We start from the raw sequence: 21,164 nt of genomic DNA, 5'->3' as shown, positions 1-21,164 counted from the left end.
AAAATAAGAAAGATAGAAAGTAAAACAAAAAATAGAAAGTAAAAAATATGAAATTTTGACCATTCCCATTGCCGCATATCCCCCTAAGCATTTGATGGTAAAATATTTTACCAAATCTGACTTCACAGGGTCGAATTTTTTAACTGTAGTTTAAAAATGCAGTGACTTATACAGAAAAAAAAATGATTAGCCCAATTTTATTTAGAGCTAGCATAAATTGACAAATATATTTTCTATAGGTGTAGATGCATTGCTTATTTATGAATAATTAAAATAAAAATGAGAACACAACTAATATTAAGAATAATAGAAGTATTATAGGTATTACGAGGAACAACTTTACTCCAATTTTTCCAGTTTTCTGGCTCAAAAGAACTCGTGCAGCGCAGAGGCCTCACCTGGCTCAAGATAGCATTCAGAGGTGCTGGTGGTGGTCGTATCACTGTTGCCATTTTGTTGCCGTGTGCTTTTCTCGGGAGCTGTGGGAAGACAACAACAAGTCTCACTGCACTCTACAAGCAACAGCGTACGGGGCAACTGAATGGTCAATACGAAGGAGGGTCGTGCAAATACTAAAACATTTTTCGAACAGTTAACAAATATTTAAATTACCAATGTGAAGAAGTCAAGGAGAGCAACTTGAAGGGAGGAACAAGGGACCTCCTCAACAAAGTAAAGGAAATGGCCGGAGTTTTCTGAACCAAACTTAATGTAGTTACTAACACGAATGGAAAGCATATCACGATTGGAGAAGACATAGAGAAAAGCTGGAGGGAATTCACTGAAAATCTGTTTAAGGAAAATGAAACTGAGGAAGAGCCGAGTATGGAGAAGAACCAGCGGCTTTAGAATATTAAGTAAAATGGGTCGTACAGCAACTACCTAAAGGTAATGCAAGTGGGCCAGACAACATTCACATGGAGTATATGAGGGCACCAAGACAAGAATCAAATGGGGTCATCACTAAACTATGTCAACAAATTTTAAAGGCAGCATAGTGGCCAACAGACCTAATGAGATCGTTGTCTACCCACTGCATGAAGAAAGTGATGAGAGACAATGCTCAGGCCTTAGTATCCCATTTTAGTACAGGAGAATCTCGGTAAACAGGTATCATTAAAAGGGGGGAAGCTGCCGTTTGGCACCTAAAACCGAAAAAAACCCCCTCGATTTTTTTGTAACTGTTATTTTTGGACTCGGCCAGTACTGATGCATAACCTCAACAATTTTCATGCATCCTAGATCATTATTTTAGCCATACCAGCCTTTCATATCAAATCAGCTATCGACGCAGCTTTGTGTGGCTATTTTCCCTGTCTCGTTTTTTTTGTAACCTTACAATCTTCTGAAAAGCCTTTCTCAGTTTTGGTGCACTTAATGTTGGTCATTTTGGTCTTGCTGAAAAGCTGAATGTTGAATAAGTGCCAGAGGATGCAATATGCTACTTTGGGAAGTTATAAACTTTTAAAAAGGGTGAAATAAGAAAAGTCCTTTTCCTCAGATTCAAATGAGGACTTTGGAGATTCAAAACTTTTGTCCTAGGAAAGCTGGAACCACAAAATTAACCACGTTGCACACATTGGCCTCTGTAGAATCCAACGAGATTTCATTCAGCAAGATCTAAGCAGCCAGTTCATTAAGAATGTGATCAAATGAAGTTTTCCTGAATAATTAATTTAAAAATTCATAGTATGGTGTACACAGGGGTGCAACAGCCGAAATAGGATTTGGAGCAATTTTTGGAGCAGCAAAATGTTGCTTTTGGAGCACAAAAATCCAAATTTGGAGCAGGTTACGAAAAAAATAACAACCTGAATTTTTTAGCACAACATCCCAAATTTGGAGCAGTATAACAAAGAAGGCTTACTTTTAGAAAAGAAAACAAGAATACGTACAAACCATTCAACATCAGCTAACTCGTGTACAGTGCATGTGAACACTGCTATTTCAATAAAAGCAGTGTGTTGATCCACCCCACAGTGTGAACAATGACTAAGTCCATATTAGCATTTGCAGGGCCTGTCAAATAATTCGACAGGCACTGTAAATGCTAAATGTGGACCTGCAAACCTGGCAACCTCGAAATTCGAGTTTCGTAGAGCAGGAGCAAGAGGGGGCAGCGAAAAAATAAAACTGGCGCACGTTTTGTCTATTTGTTTCTCAAGGCCGCAGAAACGCCATACACAGCAGCTCCAAATGATTGCCAATAATTTTTTAGATGTCAGCGATCATCCTAGGACTCGTAATTACACGTCGCGTGCATGAATGAGTAATTAACGAACAAAAATGTGCTGTGTCCTAATAGCCCCCTCTAAATTTCAATACACTTTTCCGCAGGACACCAGTGTACTGCAGCAAAAGTGGCTTAAAGGGATGCTGAAGTGGTTTTACAATTCGGTAAAACTTTGTTAACAAGGACCAACATTATTGTCGACGATGGCGTAATTTTTTTCGCTGTTGTGGCAGCAGGAGCTTTAAAATACACGAAAGAAAAGTTCATCTTGCTCCGTCCACGCGAACGCGCCGAAAGTGTGGGCGTGACCCAAGGAGGTTGAAAAAAAAAACGCCAGGCCTTGGCTGAAACCGTAGCACAGTCACAGCGAAAGCTGGAAGAGCGGCGTTTCTAGAGCCCCTTTTAGCGCTTAACCACTACGCCATAAATCACAATTTTTGTGAAGTTGGGAAGCACTTACTACGCCATTATTCGTCATTCTGCGGAGAAGCGAGGCACCAGCTACATGTCTGTAAGGCATTATGTGCACTTTGTTGACGCGACGACTGATGGCGATGAAGAATTATGGCTCAGCCCTTTGTAATGGGTTGGAAGCTTTAACCGGCCCACCAGTTATGTAATTTGCAATGGGTGACGCCCAGTCGCTATTTCCCTCTCCCGCCATGCTGTATAACATATGTTGACACGGCAGAAAGAGGGGGGGGGGGCAAGAACTTTATTGCGACCCCGAGGAAATAGATCATGCGCTTATGGGCTTCCTTGGCAACCAATACAAATGCACTTGCGAGGAACCCACTACGCTATAAATCATTGTAAGTTTTGAGAAGTAGGAAAGCAGGCATTATGCCATTTTTCGTCATTCTACGGAGAGCAGAGGTACCTGCTAAACGCATGTAAGGCATTATGCGCACTTTGTTGATGCTGTGCCTGATGACGATGAAGAATTATGGCGGAGCTCTTTGTAATGGGTTGGAAGCTTTCAACAACTTTCTCGTTGCGCAATGCGCATTGTGTGACGCCTGGTTACAGAATTCGCGTTGCGCGACGCTTGGTGCTTATTTTACTCTTATACCACGCTATATTGCATATGTTAATGTGGTTCCTTCCCGACATGAAGCCTGTGTAGTACCTTTTTGCAAAGCAGTTCCAAGCACCGGCATGGCTCAGAGGTTGAATACTGGGCTCCCACGCAGAGGGCCCAGGTTCGAACCCCGTTGCATCCTGGAATTTTTTTCTTATTTCGTTTTTTTTTTCTTATTTCGAGCGATAGTGGTTACGGACACCGGCGGCGGCGGACAACTACGGCACCAAAAACGGCCGCTGAAATGATCTCATAACAGCTTTCGCTGTAAAAGACTTCTGGAGTGGAGGCGGGGCGCCGCCGCTGAAGCCGACGACCGCCGTATTGCTCCAGGCAGAAAACGTCTGGGTCGTCGCTTGAGCCCGCGCGGAAGTTCCACAGATGGCGAATTTCTCCACTCTTTTGGTGACAAGCGAGTGTTGTGGATGTACCATTTTTTAGACTGCGATCCACTCGATAGTCACATTTACAATTTGTCGAAGATTGCCAAGCTGCACATAAAAATTGCCGGCCTGCGCGGAGCGCGCAGCACAGTCACAGCGAAAGCTGGAAGAGCGGCCTTTCTAGAGCCCGTTCTAAACTCTCTTGGGGAAACTAATACAAGTACACTTGCAAGGTACCCACTACGCCGAAAATCACAATTTTTGTGAAGTAGGGAAGCAATCACTATGCCATTATTTGTCTTTCCGCAGATAAGCGAGGTACCCGCTACACATCTATAAGGCATTATGTGAACTTTGTTGATGCTGCCTGTGGCTGATGACGATGAAGAATTATGGCTGAGACTTTTGTAATGGATTTGAAGCATTTAACGACCCGGTCCCTTGTTGCGCAATTAGCATTGTGTGACGCCTGGTCGTTATTTTACTCTTCTGACACGCTATATTACACATTTTACGCGATTCCTTGCCCGACATGACGCCTGTAAGGATGTTTTTGCAAAGGAGTTGCAGTCACTAGCGTGGCTCTCTGGCAGAATACTCGACTGCCACGCAGAGTACCCGGGTTCAAATCCCACCTGCGCCTGTTTATTTTTATTTATTTCATTTTTCTTATTTCGCGCGATAGTAGTTACGGACACCGGCAGCGGACACCCCACTGCTGTTGTGATTTGATAACAGCTTTCGCTGTAAAATCAGGCTTCACCACATTTCAAAAGAAATCAACTGGAAAAGAATTCGGCAGATCCCACGCGTTGTCGGAATCTGTTTCATGCGAAGCAGTCAGCGAGTACTGCTATGCTGTATTTTATGGCTTTGAGCCAAGCGTTACGAGGTGGATCAACGTGTTTTTGTAAGTGTAGTAGCTATGTGCACATCGTGGGCTTACCAGGCACGTTGACAACACTGGCGTTTAAAGGGTAAATTGATGGTGAAATGTAACGCCAGCCCTCACGTTAGAGTACATACGTCCGCATTACCGAAACAAAGTGCACATTATGGTGTAACCATGTGGATATCATATGTAACTTTCGTTAATGTATTCCTCTGGGGTCGAGCAATGCTTCAATATAGCTGAAACATAGGAATACAAATGTAATGTTTATTACACTGCTATAAAAGCGGAGCCAACACTGGGACCACAGACGTTAATCTCATATGATGCCTGCATCGTAGGAGTACATGCGTACTGTGCATTGCTTTCTCGCAAAATTAGACAGCCAGCACCACAACCACACCGACATTACACATGCATGGGCTGTTTTTCCAAACCAGTCTATATACCTGACGTGCCTCTGTGGTAGAATACTTGATTGCCACGCAGAATGTTTGGGTTCGATTCCTGCTGTGATCCTAATATTTATTCTTTCCATTCATCGGGTCAACGCTGCCGATGTCGGTTTTTCTTACGCTCTCGCATTTAAATTACTAATGCCTGTTTTCGCCGTTCCTGGGTAGATATAAACTGTCAATCCCCTGTGGCGCATAACCGTACACCGCGGCCAGTGGTAAACGGCTATGTACCACACGTGTCTGGAGGAAAGGGTTTGACGACGTACACGAGAAGGTTTTCCCGTTATGCATGTCATGATCCGACAGCCATGTTCGTCAAATCCTCTTACCCTCCCATGCAGATATTTTGGTCTACACCAAGTTAAAGAGGCGATCATGAGAGCACCCAGGCGTAGGCGACTAGGTAGACAGATTCGTAGATAGAAACGCTGAATGTGCCAACGTTTCGCTAAGAAATGCTTGGCATTTAAAACTCCCAGAGCGGAGTAAGAACGCTGCTGACAAGGACAGTTATTTTTAAAAATTTGTAGACGAGCGTAAACAAGAACTGCAGCAAGCTAGTCAATCTGCTTTCATATCTCTTCTTTTGCTGTGTTTACTTTTTAAGGGCGCGGGTTTCATATGGTAGTTTCGTGATTGTCGCATTATGCGTAAACAAGAGCTGCCGCAAACTGGTCAACTAGTCTGCTTTTGTATCTTTTCTTTTGCTGCGTTTAGTTTTTAAGGGCGCGTGTTTCATACGGTTAGTTTCATGACTGTCTGCATTATGATGCATTTTGAAGTTATTTTGGATTTGTTGCATTATCGATTCACGTATAAACCACATTGTATATGCTTCTTTTTTCTTTTGAAATTGTATAAAAGCCGGGGATGAATGAACTTTTATGTACCACTTATTAACTCCACCATATGCTTCATTTCGGGAATGCTGGAAGCGAATTCTACGTGTTATCAGGCATGCTTCACCCTATGTATTATGGCGTAAAAAGCTGCCTTCTTTAATCTTGCACGACAAAAAAAAAAATTCGGCCAAATAAGTGACACTAACTATCCAGTTCTCATGCTGAAGTGCCCCCGCGGAAGCTCACATTTACGCTGTCCACGCACAAGCTGCGCTGCCTCTTGCCTGGAGCAAGATGGCTGCCAACCGGTTTCCCAGGCTTCACCCACTCGCGTGGGCGCGCATAGGGGACCTCCACTCCAGAAGTTTTTTTTAAACCTCCTTGGCGTGACCGGAACTACATCATCGTCGATAGTTTTGGCCACGGTGGTAGAATAACAGGTGGCCCGACGCGCCGCTCCACCAATGCGCCGCGCATGTCACGGAGGTGCTCGAGTTGCCGCCGCATTTCCGCAAGGTGGCAGTAGGTATACTCTGGGCCGATGTCTCCGCACCGGCGCATTTGAAAGCATGTGGCCAGCGTGCATCGCGAGCATTTAAACTACAATTTACATTTTTAACTTTTGAGAAAGAGATCTGCGGTGTATTTATTACACCAGAGAGGCCTTGAGCAACACTGAAGAGTTGCCGTCGCTTAGAACGGATGCGCAACTAATGAAAGCATGCAACGCCACCAGCGTTGCTGCCGCGTCTCTTCCTTTCTGCTTGGTCATCTTCGATAAATGCGGAGGCGTCCGTGGGTGCAAGCGTCCGAAGAGCAAGAGCATCCCTATGTGACGCAACCAGCATCGCAAAGTCGCAATAAGCCTTCGAGTCATGATCACGGCCAGATCACTGTGGTCGTGATTAGGTGATCCCACGGCTTGAGGTCCGCTCTGATGCGTCACGTTTGTTGCGCTCTGTCAAACCAACGCGCGCAACCGCATCGGTGTTTCCGCTCACTTTGTAAGCTGGAACTACGGCTGAAACCACGGTGGCTCGATCTTTGCCGCAGATGCGGCGGCCACCATGAGACGAAAATGCTTCGCTCCAAATTGGAAATCTGGCTACAAAACGTGCAAAGAAAAACTGTGTCTTTTCTCCGCGCCGAAAGACGAAAAGCGACTGCAATTGTGGAGAAATGCAATTCCATGGAAAGACCGCCAGCTACAGTCCTCCGACATGCATACAATAACGTGAAAACCAAATGCTTTTTTTTTACTCTGTACACTCGCCGGTAGGAATTTTCACGCTTTCGAAAAAGAAAAAAAGAATATGCGCACGTCTCTTGCAATCGCCACGCTGTGACAGTCATATCGGGACTACCCGCGTCGATTAAAAAATTTTAAGCTTCATAAAGCATGGCGCTCTTACTTTTGCGGTCGAAGCTGGCAGACAGCCACTACAAGCTAGTAAAAGCACAAAGAACCGTTTAAAGCGACAAAATTAGCTAGAGAAATCGGTTTTTACAGTACAGCGAGAGCTTGCGGTGCGCGTCTTTCGGCCCAAAAGCTCGTCGCGAACCTAGCGGCGGCTGCGAGCAACTCGAGCAGTATGGCGACGCGCTCGCGGCACTCGATGGGCCACCTGTTTTATTCTACCACCGTGGTCTTGGCGGAGCCGTGGCCTCCGTGACTACTTCTGGCTGCGCGCATTGGTGGAACTGATCGCGAAGGCCATGCTTTTACAGAGCTGATGGCGACGATGACGCGGCACACCGAAGTTGACGTCACCGCCTTCGCTCAGCAGTTCAAGAAGCCCTGCGGCTGCAGCCACTGCTTTTTTGCCAAGAAATGTCATTTGCGTTCACTTCTGCGAACACTTACATTGGTTTTCGAATTCAGCAAGGATCCAACTACGATTACACATTCCAAGGTCATTTTTTTAAAAAGTGCTTCAGCTTCCCTTTAAAAAGCGTTCTGCACGCAATAAAACAAGCATCAGGAAATTTGAGAACCACTGTCCTTTTTATAGCGATAGCAATTATAGGGGCACTCTCGACGAGTTTTTGCCGTCATGTCCCGTATAAAGTCCAAATTGATAACGTTCCCCCACGCATAGTGTGTTCTACCGCGGGTAAAAGCACGCGAGTGCCTGTGACGGTGCATTGAAGCAGAGATCAAACGAGCCAGGCCATCTCCCTTGCTCGGAGGGCGCATGTGATAACACCACTCTGTTCGGGAGGCCTGCCGTCGAAGCAGAGAGGAAACGACCCACCCGTCTTGAACGAGCATAAGACGCGAGGGGGGGGGGGGCTGTCGCTCGAGCAGCAATTTTGAACTTTGATTCTAAGGGCGTGGTTGCGATCACTGGCGCGCGTGCCATCTAGGCAGCCATCAGCGGGCGGCTCGTATATCCTGCTACGTACGTGCTGCGCTCTCAATGCGAAGACACTGCGCACAAAGAGCATCTTTCCCTGGAGCGGCAGTATTCTCTTACACCAACGTTTTGTAGAGTTATGCGAGATCGAATACAAAAGAGTTTGCTGCCAGCCTCACTTCGTATAACATTACAATTTGTTAGTATCGCATATATTGCTTCGTCCTTGCGGTGAAACTGACTTTTTTCTTTTCTTTCGCTGGGTGGTTAGGTCTAGGGTCTGCGTGTCTGTATTGGATGATGATGATGCCCACACTGCAGATGACCAACGCGGCCTCCATTTCTTGCTAAAATTTGTGCAACTGAGAAAATTTTGAAGCTGGTTGGGCATTTTGACGCAGTGTGGCGCAATTTCAACAAATTTCATGGTTTTGGCTCAGCTTGGCGCAAAAATACGGAATTGTATCAAATTGGCGCAATTGGCGCAGCTGTTGCATCACTGTGTACATGAAAACTGAGCTCATATCTAATATGAGCACATGAAAATACATAATCACAACAGTTTTCATCCTGCTAACTTCAATAACAAGGCACTTTATGTCAAAGCCCCCTTGCCCCCTTAAAGGAATTGCCTCTTGGATGAAACTGCCTCTAATTTGGTTGGCTTTTCATTTAACTGATGAGCATGTCTCAGTAAAGGAAGACCATACAGTGGACTGCCAGCAAACGGAAGTATTAAGCGGAACAGCTGCCTCTAATATGGTTGGTTTTGTACCTGTATTCTGCAGCCCTGTTCATCTCTCAGTAAATGGGACTCCTGCTAAACGGAGCATATTTTCGTGGTCCCGTCAGGTTCCGTTTAATGTATATTTTCTAGGGGTGTGTGAATATTCGAAATTTCGAATATTTTTCGAATAGTGTTTGCTATTCGATTCGATTCGCACTGGAATTTTACTATTCGAACTATTCGAACTTCCCCAAAACAAATACAGTCAACGTCCGATTGAAAGTGACCCCTTCAGATTTTCAATATGCTTCACCTCATTACACTCTCGCATTGCGGCAAAGTTGCCTTTCAAGCTCCTTTACGGTCGAATTTTGCCAAGACAGTCAATGTCCGATTAAAAGTGGTCCCTAGATTTTTTAATATGCTTCGCCTCATCACACCCCCGTATTGCGGCAAAGCTGCCTTTCAAGCTCCGTTACGGTCGAACTTTGCCAAGAGAGAGTCGACATACGATTGGAAGTAGTCCCTAGATTTTCAATATGCTTCACCTCATCACACCCCGGTATTGCGGCAAAGCTGCCTTTCAAGCTCCGTTACAGTAGAACTTTGCCAAGACACAACGTCCGATTGGAAGAGGTCCCTATATTTTCAATATGCTTCACCTCATCACACCCCGGTATTGCGGCAAAGCTGCCTTTCATGCTCCGTTACGGTCGCAAATGTATTAACTCAAGAAAACGCTGGTGCCAACATGAAGATGAAAGATGTGGCAGAGGTGGGGGCTCAATTAAAGCTGTTTTAGACCTGAAATTTGGGCAGGAAGTCCGAAAAATCGGAAGCCGAAGCTTTTTAGCATCCAAAATTTCAAATGTTCTTATATATCGACGTCTATGAGGCAGATTTGGAACTCCGGACTTGAAGGGAACAACCCATGTCCGCCACATCAGTTGGGCTTCCACAGAAGTTGAGAGGGGAGGAGAGACTTAGGAAATGGCCTCTTTGCCTATCGTGTAAAGTGTTGTCGCAACACTTTGGTTGCACCAAATCGTGTACATAAATAGAATTTGGCCTATACATTGCCTCATTCTTGATAAAACAACTATGAAACACCAGCCCACCAGCGCTTCATCAACCTAGCAAAAAGAAACACTTTCCATGTTGCTATCTCATAAGAAGAATACATCAGAAATCCTCTCTAACATTTTTTTTCTGCAATTTCACTTCGAAGTATTCGAAAAATATTCTAAAAATATTCGAGAAATATTCGAAAAATATTCGATTCGCACTCACACTTCAATATTCGAATTCGCTTTGCACCCAGAATTTTGCTATTCGCACAGCTCTAGTATTTTCTCAGTTCATTCAGGTTCTGGTCAATGAGAATGCTGTAAACTACTCCTCAAAGTAAGGTGGCAAATTGGGCTAGTTGGAACGTACTCGCCATGTTCAGCGCAAAACAGGAACACGAAAACACAAGGAAGTGCTTGTGTCGTGCACTTCCTTGTGTTTTCGTGTTCCTGTTTTGCGCTGAACATGGCGAGTACTCCTCAAAGTATTAAAGAAAAAGGCCGCACATCCAAGTCAAATCAAGTCAAGCCATAGCCAAGCTGGTCTCCACACGATGTGCTCCACTCGATGCTTTGCTTTTGACTTCAACAAATCTGGGTACATTGGCATACCCCTCAGCCGTCATTGCATTGTTTTTCACAATATGTGTACGTTAATGTGCCAACATGGGTGTGAAACTTTTAGAACGGCTAACTACTACGCGTACTTATTATTTCATTACATCTGCTTTCACTGCATCAAGGTTTAAAGGGATGCTATTATGAAACACCAGGATAAACAGTACTGTCATCAATTGTGACATCATAGGTTCATTATTAGACAAGCAGACAAAGTATCATTTCTTGAATTTTGCACCGAAACCCCAGAACCTCAGTGTCAGTGTGATGTCACAAATTTCAATGTCTTTTTTTGTTTTGTATCTCACCTACATTGGTGCAATAGCAATTCAAACTTGATATACAGTCAAACCCACTTATAACGATCCCAGATATAACGATCTATCGGTTATAATGACCATATTTCAGTGCACTTACGATTTTCCTATGCTACCCATTGAAATTGCGTCCACATATAACGAACACATCAGACACGATCGCGGTCAAAATATGGCACATACGAAGCGAAAAAAAGTTAAAGCAGGCCTTCTAAAGCATGAGAGGCGCGCGCTCGCGCGTGCCCCGGTCCAGTTTACTCGTGACGAAGATACCCGAGATCGGCTAGCACTGCACGCGCTGCTTTCGGACGCTACAAGCGAGGTCGCTCACTTTCCAGTCTTTTCTTCAGTGGCAGAATGGCAGTGGGGAATAAAAAAAGAAAGAAAGAAATAGGAAGCAGCATGAAGCCTTGCATTCAGCTTTCGCACAGCAACCTTTCCTGGCGCCGTTCTCTGCAGATATGACCGCCTACGATGAACCTATGCCTTGGAACGCAAGAAGCCATAAAATGCAATAAGCGATGACCGCGATAACTTTTCGGCGCTTAAATGTTCACTGCGTCGACGTCACAATGTGCTGCAAAATGTCTTTCATCTTTTCGGAAACGGCAGAGACCGGCCGAATGATTACGACTTCCGCGCGATTGCGGCGATTCCTTCACGGATAAGCATCAGAAGAGAGCGAAGGCGACGTGGTGGCCGGCGATGAACGTGCCATTATGATTTATCGCCGACAACCTTATCACTCATCTTCTGCTATCGGCTCGGCTGCACGTGTGGCGTAAATTGTTCGGAGTGACGGCGGTACAAGCGCACGATGCCATTGCAGTTCGCAAGTTCGCCGCCGCCGCGCCGTGCGAGATAAAGTGCACGTCGATTTGTATAAACGAAACTAGCTCGCTGGTGTTGAGCGACACGGACACCGAGAAACGTTGATGCACTTACAGTGAGCGTATACAGCGTGTTTTATTAGGCGACAACCCAAGCGCGCCGCGCCTGTCGTGCAGGACCGTCAGAGCATCGCACGGAGACGTAGAGTGCGCGTTGCTTTGCAAAATGCTTGTCTTCGGCCGCTCGCCGCACCCGTAGACGGCCCGAAGTGAAGCGGGCACAAAGAGAGCACAAATGCGCGTACAAATGCAAGCGGCCCGGCAGTGATGGCGTGAGCCGAGTAGGCGACGCGCTGCATGCAACTAGCCAGGGATGATCGGCTCCACATAGCGGTACCAAGGTTCAGAGAAACGGTGTTGGTTCACTGCAAAGGCGGTTTAAGGGGAGACGCGGGTCTTGGAACAGTAAAAAATGGTCAAAAAATCGATTTTTCGCAAAGCTTATTTTCGAGGCGTTTGTACTTCTGAGCACCTACTCTCAAATTGCTAACGCTAAATTCGGTCGGGAAACGCGATAAAATCGGCTTTCAAAGCACCCCGGCAGCATTAAAATGTCCCCAAAAGGACGAAATTTGTTCGAACTTCCCGCGCGCGCCATGAGCGTTGCAGCTGGCCGAGCGCCGCCATCTTGGGCTAGATTTGAAGCTGTTTTCTTTGTGCACATTTTGCGCCATCTCAAAATGGCGTCGCTCAAGCACAATGGCCGCCGTCGCGGGTTTTCTGAAGGTCGTTTCCAGGCCACTGATTGGCTCTCACGCGGCGCGCGTCTTTCAGTCTCTCCCATTGGCTGGCGCGACCGACACGTCATTTTTTTTTCTTTGTGTTGGGTTCTCCGCCGTGGCTGTCCATTTGTGTGCGCCTGCTTTTGCGATCGTGCGTGTTTCTCGACGGACCGTGTTTCCACTTTGTGCCGGTAGATTTTCCAAGTGATCGAGATGCCTGGAGACTCTCGTCTGAAACCATCGACGCAACGAGCTTTTAGAAGCCGTAAAAAACGGGCTTGGAACAAGAAGGCGCCGGCTCCAAGTGCACCGTCGGCAGCGGAGTTGGAGTCGCGGCCGGACCCTTTGGATCTGCCGGGAACTTCAACTGACGACACCATGGGACCAAGTTCGACTAGCGAAACACTTCGGGTTGATGCCGTGTACTACTCAATGGCGGAGCAGGCGCAGCGAGTTGAGAGATCGGCGCAAACGAAGACCGTTCTCTCTGGAAAGTTGGCTACCCAGCGCAAGTACGACCTTGGAGTCAGCGCGGAGTGCCAGACCGGTGACGCCGGGACCGATTTTTTGCTCGTCAATATGAAAGTTTTGAATAACTTTTTTGCACAAGCGAAGTGCGACAAATGCGACGCAAAAAGTCTCAGCGTGAGGAAGGCAACGGACAAGGAGTACGACCTTGCGGTAAAGCTTATTTTTTCTTGCAGCAGTTGTGATTTCGAGAAGAAGCAATTTTCTTCTCCGAGAGTGAGCGGGACTGCCACCATCACTCCCTTCGAAGTCAACATGAGGGCCATGAAGGGGATGCAGATGATAGGCAAAGGTGTTACTGCCCTTTCAGACTTTTGTGCGTGTATGAACCTTTCGCACCGAGGCTTGCACCACAAGACGTTTCAGGGAAACCTAAAAAGTTTAGTGAAAGCCTGCAAAAACACAGCGACTGAAAGTGAAGCTGCTAGTGTGGCAGTAATAAAAGATCTGTATACAGACTTCTTGAACCCCATAGGGAACATCGATGTTGTGTTTGACGGCTCATGGATGACGCGAGGTCGGAGCTCACACATAGGTGTGGGCTGCATCATTGAGCTCTACACTGGCCTTGTAACTGACCATGTTGTTTACTCGAACTTTTGTCTCGGCTGTGCCCTGGGACCACAGCCGCAAGACGAAGGGTACACCGACTGGCTGGCAACCCACGAGTGCCAACGAAACATCGAGTGCAACTCTGGCATCGTGGAAGTAGAGGCTGCGCTGACCATGGTTCAAAGATCCTGGGCCAAGCATGGTCTGCGCTACACGACTGTGCTCTCTGATGGAGACAGCTGCACTTTTCATGCCTTGTCCGAAGCCGAGGTGTACGGCTTTATCCAAATAGACAAAAAGGACTGCATCAACCACGTCCACAAGCGAATGGGTGCAGTTTTACGGAACCTTGTGGACAAAATGAAGGCTCAGGGTGAATCTCTTGGGGGTAGAGGAAAGCTCACACAAGAGAACATCAAGAAGATCACGAATTACTACGGATATGCCCTGAGCAGCAATATCAATGATGTGCCAGCTATGAAGAGGGCAGTCAAAGCTACACTGCTGCACATGACATTGACAGATGATGCACCAAAGCACTCAAAGTGCCCCGAGGGTGCTAGCTCTTGGTGCAAGTACAATAGAGCCTTGGCCAATGGGGAGAGTCCACAAGAATGCCCTGCCGGCTTGTGTTGGGTGTGCTCTGGAGCCAGTCTTTGCGAGGCTCAGTGATGAGAGCCTGCTGGCACGGTGCTGTGAAGGGAAGACCCAGAACGCGAGTGAGAGTCTTCGTTCAGTCATCTGGACCCAAACTTCAAAGAACGGGAACGCTTCGCTGGAAAGCGTGAAGCGATCTGCCGCTGAGGCTGTTGCCATCGACAACCAAGGAGGAAGGGCAACCAACGAGTCCATTGCTGCAAGTTTGGGCTATGTTGCTGGGGATTGCCTTGTTCGACGAAGCATAGAAAAAGACTCTCTGCGTTTACGCAAGGCAAATGCAACTCATCTGAAGAGCACCAACACAAAAAAGACTCTTGCAAGGCGACACAAAACTGGTGCAACTGAAGATTACAGTCCTGGACTACTTTAAAGGTATTCTCTCAAGCACAGCAACCTATTACCCAGGGTAACATGCTGCCTAACATCTAGAAGGTTCTTCCTAAAGACTGAAAAGACATGAGCAGCCAGTCGCTTGAGCCTCATACCCCATGGCTTTTCCAGAACCCCCCAGCCGCTTGTCATGGTGGGGTTTTGATCATGCTTTACACATTGGAAAATTTTTTTAGATATGATTCCTTGGGTGGAACAAGACACTCTCTGTTTTGTTTTGAAGGGAAACAGATGGGGAACATGTGAATAAAATTTATGGTTAAAGGTTCCTTTTAGAAATTTATACAGTGCGTGTCAAACTTCAAACGCAATTTTCTCAGCTTCACATTTTTTGCCAACTTGACCAGCCTTACGGATCTTTTCATTATGTTTCTGAAAGGTAATTTTGATAAATTTTATACCGTTCAATTCATAAGAAATAGGACTGTGGAGCTGTGCTATTTTTTTGTGGCTAAGATGAACATATGAAATTTTGTGAACAATAATGTGAGCTAATTGCATTTCAAGATTACACAATGTCAATACAATTGAAAGTTCTTATATGGTGATATATCTCAGTGACAATATAAATAGCATAGCTCCACATGGCAGGTCTTTGGCTACAGCTGCATCTTAAACAGAACCTAAAAATACTGAGGGAAAGTGTCTTAATGACCCGTAAGAAATTACCTAATTAGATTTCACTTATGCTCTCACAATTTGATAACTAATTGAAGTACATGAAAACTAATTATATTTTTGAAAACAGGAGGAAGAAATACATATACACACCCAATTTCATTACAATATCTCCAATAATAAAACTTCGTTTCGAGGCCAGTGTCTCCCCTTAATTCACTCGTGCACGGAGCGGGCATTCGCTTCACAACACGAAAAGGCCTAACTTCTCACCGGAGGAGTTGTTAGCACTTTTCAATAAAAAATGCGCAGAAAAAAAAAGCGGCTCGGTCGCTAAGTGCACGTTTTTGAGGGCGAGTCCATTTACAACGAACTACTGATATAACGACCAGTTTTCGCGGCACTTTCAAGTTCGTTATAAACGGGTTCGACTGTATTCAGGTAAATTTCTGGTTCTCTTAGAACATGGTGACATTCATTTTTACCGACAAGGAATTATGTGGGCCCTAACATACACCCTCAAAATCTACGATGTCACAGAGTTGGTGCAAAAACTGCATGGTGGCATCGCCACTTGTGTTTTCCTTTTTGCACATTTTATTGTTTACCAACTTTTCACGGCAATGAGTGCCTTGTTATTCTGAAAGGTGCTAATGCATTCGAAATAGCTCCTCTCTTTAGAGTCCCTTTAAGGACGTCAGCTGAACCCTACTAAACATGCCTGGCCTTGCAGCGCATTTCCATATGCGAAAAACCGCAACAGCCCACGTTTTGGTTGCAGTCACATGCAAGACAGTCATGTGACCTGACCAGAAACGTCACACATGACATCGCACTAATGCCAAAATTTGAATGAAAGTCAAAGGTTCTGCCTGGGGTTCCACAAGTATCGCCATTTTGTTGATGTCAGTGGCTGTCCCGTGTTATTGTGGGGCCTATGCTGTGCCACTTTGCCGTTCTATTTTGCCAGCACCACTACTGCCAGAACAAGAGCCAACAGCGACGTGCTGCTCTACCAACAACTTCATACGCGATGTTTCTGATCAGGTCACATGACCACCTTACTGCACGTCACAGCAATTGGAAGTTCTGCAATTATGCTCTTTAGGGCATGAATATGGGCTATCTTGCGGCAGCTTTAATGAGGAATGAAATGTGTCTCACCCTTGGGGCCCTCGGAGGAAGGGCTGATCCCAACCCCGTCGGCAAAGTAGTCGCCCAGGAACTGTTGCGCCGGGGAGCCGATGAGAAACGGTGGCTGTGTTAACGTGCAGATCCACTCGGGCTGCATGGCAGCTGCAGCGTTCTGCGCAAAGCCGGCGGTAGTAGATGAGGATACAAGCAACCGCACGGTTTCTGCAGTACTCTGCCGCTCCACCAGACGTGTGAATACAGTTGCTGACCGATAATTTGGACTTGAAGAGGAACGTGAAAAGCCAGGAACGCGAGTCTGAAATACCGGAACTGCCAGAACATAAGCAACTTTATTCAACAAGTGCCCATCCAACAAAACTTGTGTGCTGTGTCCTCACGTCATCACTACCCGGATAATGTAAATTTCGAGTGACTAGTGTAAGACATAATTGCATCTACGAGCGAAGGAATTGTTGGCACAGTGCCAAACATGCTGCCTCATCTTACGACAGTGCCGTAATAGCCAACGCTCATCGACGCATCTGGTGCCAGTCACGTGGGCTACTGTGAAGAGGAAAGTACAGCCAAACCTACTTATAACAATACTCAAGTGCCATGAAAATTTCGTTGTTATAACCGATAATTGCTATAAACGAGTTGCACGAAAAAAAATCAAAATAGGGGACAGCAGGCTGTTGTGAGAAAACTATATAATCGGATGGGATATAGCAACAGGCATCAGTGACAAGGATGACTAAGCTACCGATTTTTTGGACACGCTTGAAAATTTGGACGCTTTCACGGGACCGCCACAACCCTCATACGGCCAATGTATGACAATGTCTGAAGTTTCGTATGCTGAAACTCTTCAGTCTCAATCTTTTTTCTCAAACTGCATGTCCGAAAGTGCACAAACAGAAGCCACCGCCACTCCCGTGCCGCAGCATATTTCAAAAGTCAGCTTTGCTGCAATGCCACGGCCCCATGCGGTGAAGCATAACACGAATCCGAAGGGGCACTGGGGGACATTGGAGTTGTAAGTGAGGGTTCAGCAGTTTGAACTTCTCGTTTTCTTCTTTCTTTTCAAGGATTTCGCACTCCATTATCTGTCGGCACAGACACCCAACAGCCAGAATTCATTGTTATAACCGATAATGTGGCATGCAAGCATCGCTGCAAGCAGGTTATTTCAAGTTGACTGTGCAGGAGCTTCTCATCGTTATAACCGATATATTGTTAAAACTGGTATTGTTATAAGTGGGTTCAACCGTATCTTTGAACGTGACTGACAGTGAACGCACCTGAGCTTTGTCAACACCATGCCGCTTACACGTGCGCTTACCTGTGGCTTGGAAAGTTCATGGCCACAATTCTGTAGCAATGCAATTTCTCACACTACTTCTTTAGATGCTTCGTCACTGGTCGAAGCGGAACCCTGCCCGCATTATCAACGGGGCCAGTTGGTCGTGAACAGTGGACGAGTGGTGGATGATAAGAGTGGCACCGTGTTGAGTGGAAAGCATTGCGACATAATCATGGCAGGCTGACTGCCAAGAATGATTGCCAAATGACTGTGTATTTCCTCACAACAGTCACTGTGCGCAGCTTCCATGCCGCCTTCGTGCCTTTTTACGACTTTACTGCCTTAAATCTACCGCTGCATTGGCCACATACCTCCAGAGCTACATGGTCGTTATCGATGATTGCGCCAACAGCGACCGCAGTTTCGTGCGCAGCAGTTCTCGCAAACAGTAGTTCCATTTTCAATCCCTGTGCGCTGGCCATACAATTGCCTTCCGAACTGCACTGTTGCTATCTATGATCACGTCTACCACTGTTCTGTCTATAGCGGTTGTGGAAAGCAGCCTCACTTTGACTCTGTGAGTGTTGGATGTGCGTGTACTTTAGGATTTTTGTTGTCGCCACACATGATAGTGTCAAGAGTGACAGCGGGTTCGTCCACTGCGGTTGTGGCAACCGATAAGCACAGTTTTGACTCTGTGTGTGCTGGCTGCGTGCGTAGTTTCCTAGCCTCTGGAGCATGCTGCTGTCGGCCGTTGCTAGACAGTTTCAGCACACAAGTTCGTATCACCCAATGCAATGTAGAAGAGTGTTCGAAACATTGTAATTTTGGCCCACTGAACACAATGAATTTCAGACAGGGAATTTTACAAATTCGTGCCAAATCAAAATTCATATCACCAAGATTCTACTGTATCTCTCCCGAGTCCATTAATAAAAGTGTTTGCAAGCAACAATGCAGTACATTTACCTGGAGGAACCACGTCTTCTACAAAAACTGCAACATGAACGGCACAATGCGTCAGCAAAGGAAAGAAAGAAGGATGAAAAGCGAGTTATGCAGGAAGTAGAGAAATATAACAGTTAAAGCTGCAGGGAAATACCATCATGCATGACTCACCGGGTCTTCAGGCACCGAGCAGTCGTCCGTCTTTGTGTCTTCCTGCGAGAGAAAAACAGAAGCACACAGAATGTGTACACACAAGATCAATGTTGACAACAACCACAACAAAAAGGGTCCACTATTACTTCCTATGCAATAGCAAACCACTTTTTTAACCTTTCCCATAATGTGGGCAACGGCGCAAATTTTACCGAATTTCCAAGAAATGTAGAGTGCAAGAAAGCGTGTTTCTGACAAAGGCACTCAAGTAACCGATCAATAGAGAGACTACATTTAATGGCATTGACAATAGCGTTCTACTTGCACCGCTACTCCCTGAACGATCATGTGGTACAAAATGACGTCAAGTGTTCCACTGTACCACTAAGAAGTCAACCTTATGAACACAACGGCACTAAGAAACATGTGCATTCTGTTCCGCTAGTTGCCAAGTGTAGAATAGTGGCACTACCATACCAGTGCAAAAGGTGGATACGCTTGCACCAGCATGCTAAGTTTGGCTCCTGAACGTGAATGTAGCGTCCTTACCACACAGCTTTGGAACGAAATGGCGGACTTATGAGCAACTCTGCTCCCTTAGCGAACACATACAGGGGCACTAACAGTACATTGGGTGGGTGCTACCATGCTACGACATGGATTGCAACAATGCAGAGCCTGCTATTGATTCGATCCAAAGGAAGCGCGTCCGAGCTGAACGTACAGCTGCAAACTAGAGCAATCGGAGGCTGGATGAGGACACACCACTGGGTTTTCTGTTGCAAACAAAACGTGTGTGCACACCACCGCATGCCACCGTGGCCAACATCATGTTAGAATGCAAGCTGAAGGAGTCACACGATCAGATCTCGGTCGCACTCTGAGGTTGGAGGTGGGACCTCAGAGCTAGAGAATGGTGTGCCGAAAGAGCCAGCCAAAAGTTTTCAGAGTGCTCGATTTCGATCAACCAAATGTACAACATTAACAAGTGCTGCCATCTAGTGTAAAAAATTTATTAGAATCGAGCTCATAGATATACTTGTCAACACTAGCATAAATTACAGAAAACTACAGTGCCCATGGAGAAACCATCAGAATCTGCATTAAGCCAATGCACCTACCGTGCTGTCATCGTACGATGGGATGTCGCCACAGGTGAACGAGCCAACAAACTCTGGTGTAAGGTCGTCCCCCTTGGGTAGGCGGCGCCACTTGCGGCAGCGCACGCACTGTGCCCAGAAAGGCAGGACCTGGTCGGCCATGAAGAGGCGAAGCGAGGCCTCCGACCGGGCATTGCGCGACCAGTGCTCCCGCCAATTCCAGTACTCCGCATAGCCGGGCTTGGTACTGAATGGAATGATAGCAACGACGTCAGTACTAGACCATACACTTTCACAGTGAAGTCAGTAAACGAAGACGTGGTGCGTGTGTCAACTTACAGCACTTCAACATGGGAATGGTGGGCAATGCATGGATTAAAACTTTTAGCATTAAACGTCTTGTTTCTACCAAATACAGTCTATTCTCACTCCAACAGACGCATACAAGAAATTTTTGAATTTAACAGACCATCATTTAACCTTAGTTTGGTCTATCTACGTTTTAATTGCAACAAACTTCACTTTTAATAGATAGTGCTATACGGACTACCAGTTTAAGTGGACGAAATTTTTGGAAATTATTTTTCCAAGTTAGGCGAGTAAAATGTACTTTTTCCTGCACCAGCGTAGGCTGTCAACAGATTTGACCATCGGATGTCTGCTTAAACACGGAGAGCAGGATGCGGCTTTAGTTGGAAAATCATGAAAAACTTGATTTTTGCGAAACTGCATCCCATAAAACCTTGGTGATACGAATCTTGCGGGGTCACCAAAAAATATTCGTATCAACAGAAAACACGGAAAATTAGCATGTGACAAGAGAAAGCTGGTGTACGTTTTCATTTATTGTTTCTTAGGGCCACAGCATTATCATGGACAGCTCAAAATGATTGTCAGTGAAGTTTTTAGATATCAGCGATCTTACTTGTACTCGTAAATATACGCCGCATGTGTAATTAATGAACCAGATGTGTTGTGACTCGTGATAGGTAGTAGCTCCTTCCAAATCTTGGTACGCTTTCCCGCATGACACCAGAGTACTGCAGCGAGAGTGACTTAAGGAGCGCTTTGCACGTGACGGATGACGGCCAGAAAATTCCAGAACCGTTGTCCTTTGTGGTTATTATCTTCTTATCGTGGTGGTGTTGGGGTTATCTTTTGGGAGATCTATGGCTGTGCCCGCACGATCGG

The 21,164-nt window shown here is 45.9% G+C and overlaps 1 protein-coding gene across 1 annotated transcript in view; it reads right to left on the bottom strand.

Moving 5' to 3' along the window:
• LOC119383890 (lysine-specific histone demethylase 1B) overlaps positions 1-21,164 on the bottom strand; it is a 121,284-nt gene that overhangs the window by 73,263 nt on the left and 26,857 nt on the right. Inside the window, exons 4-7 of the mRNA XM_037652161.2 lie at positions 19,995-20,220; positions 18,892-18,933; positions 16,500-16,641; positions 399-479 (exon numbers count right to left, since the gene is read on the bottom strand). Coding sequence (XP_037508089.1) covers positions 399-479; positions 16,500-16,641; positions 18,892-18,933; positions 19,995-20,220 — 491 coding nt within the window. The remainder of the gene's footprint in view (positions 1-398; positions 480-16,499; positions 16,642-18,891; positions 18,934-19,994; positions 20,221-21,164) is intronic.

Source organism: Rhipicephalus sanguineus, chromosome 2, assembly GCF_013339695.2.
Source record: "Rhipicephalus sanguineus isolate Rsan-2018 chromosome 2, BIME_Rsan_1.4, whole genome shotgun sequence".
NCBI classification, from domain to species: domain Eukaryota; kingdom Metazoa; phylum Arthropoda; class Arachnida; order Ixodida; family Ixodidae; genus Rhipicephalus; species Rhipicephalus sanguineus.
The sequence above is the reverse complement of the archived record's forward strand: the minus strand, read 5'-3'. Positions and strand labels throughout refer to the sequence as shown.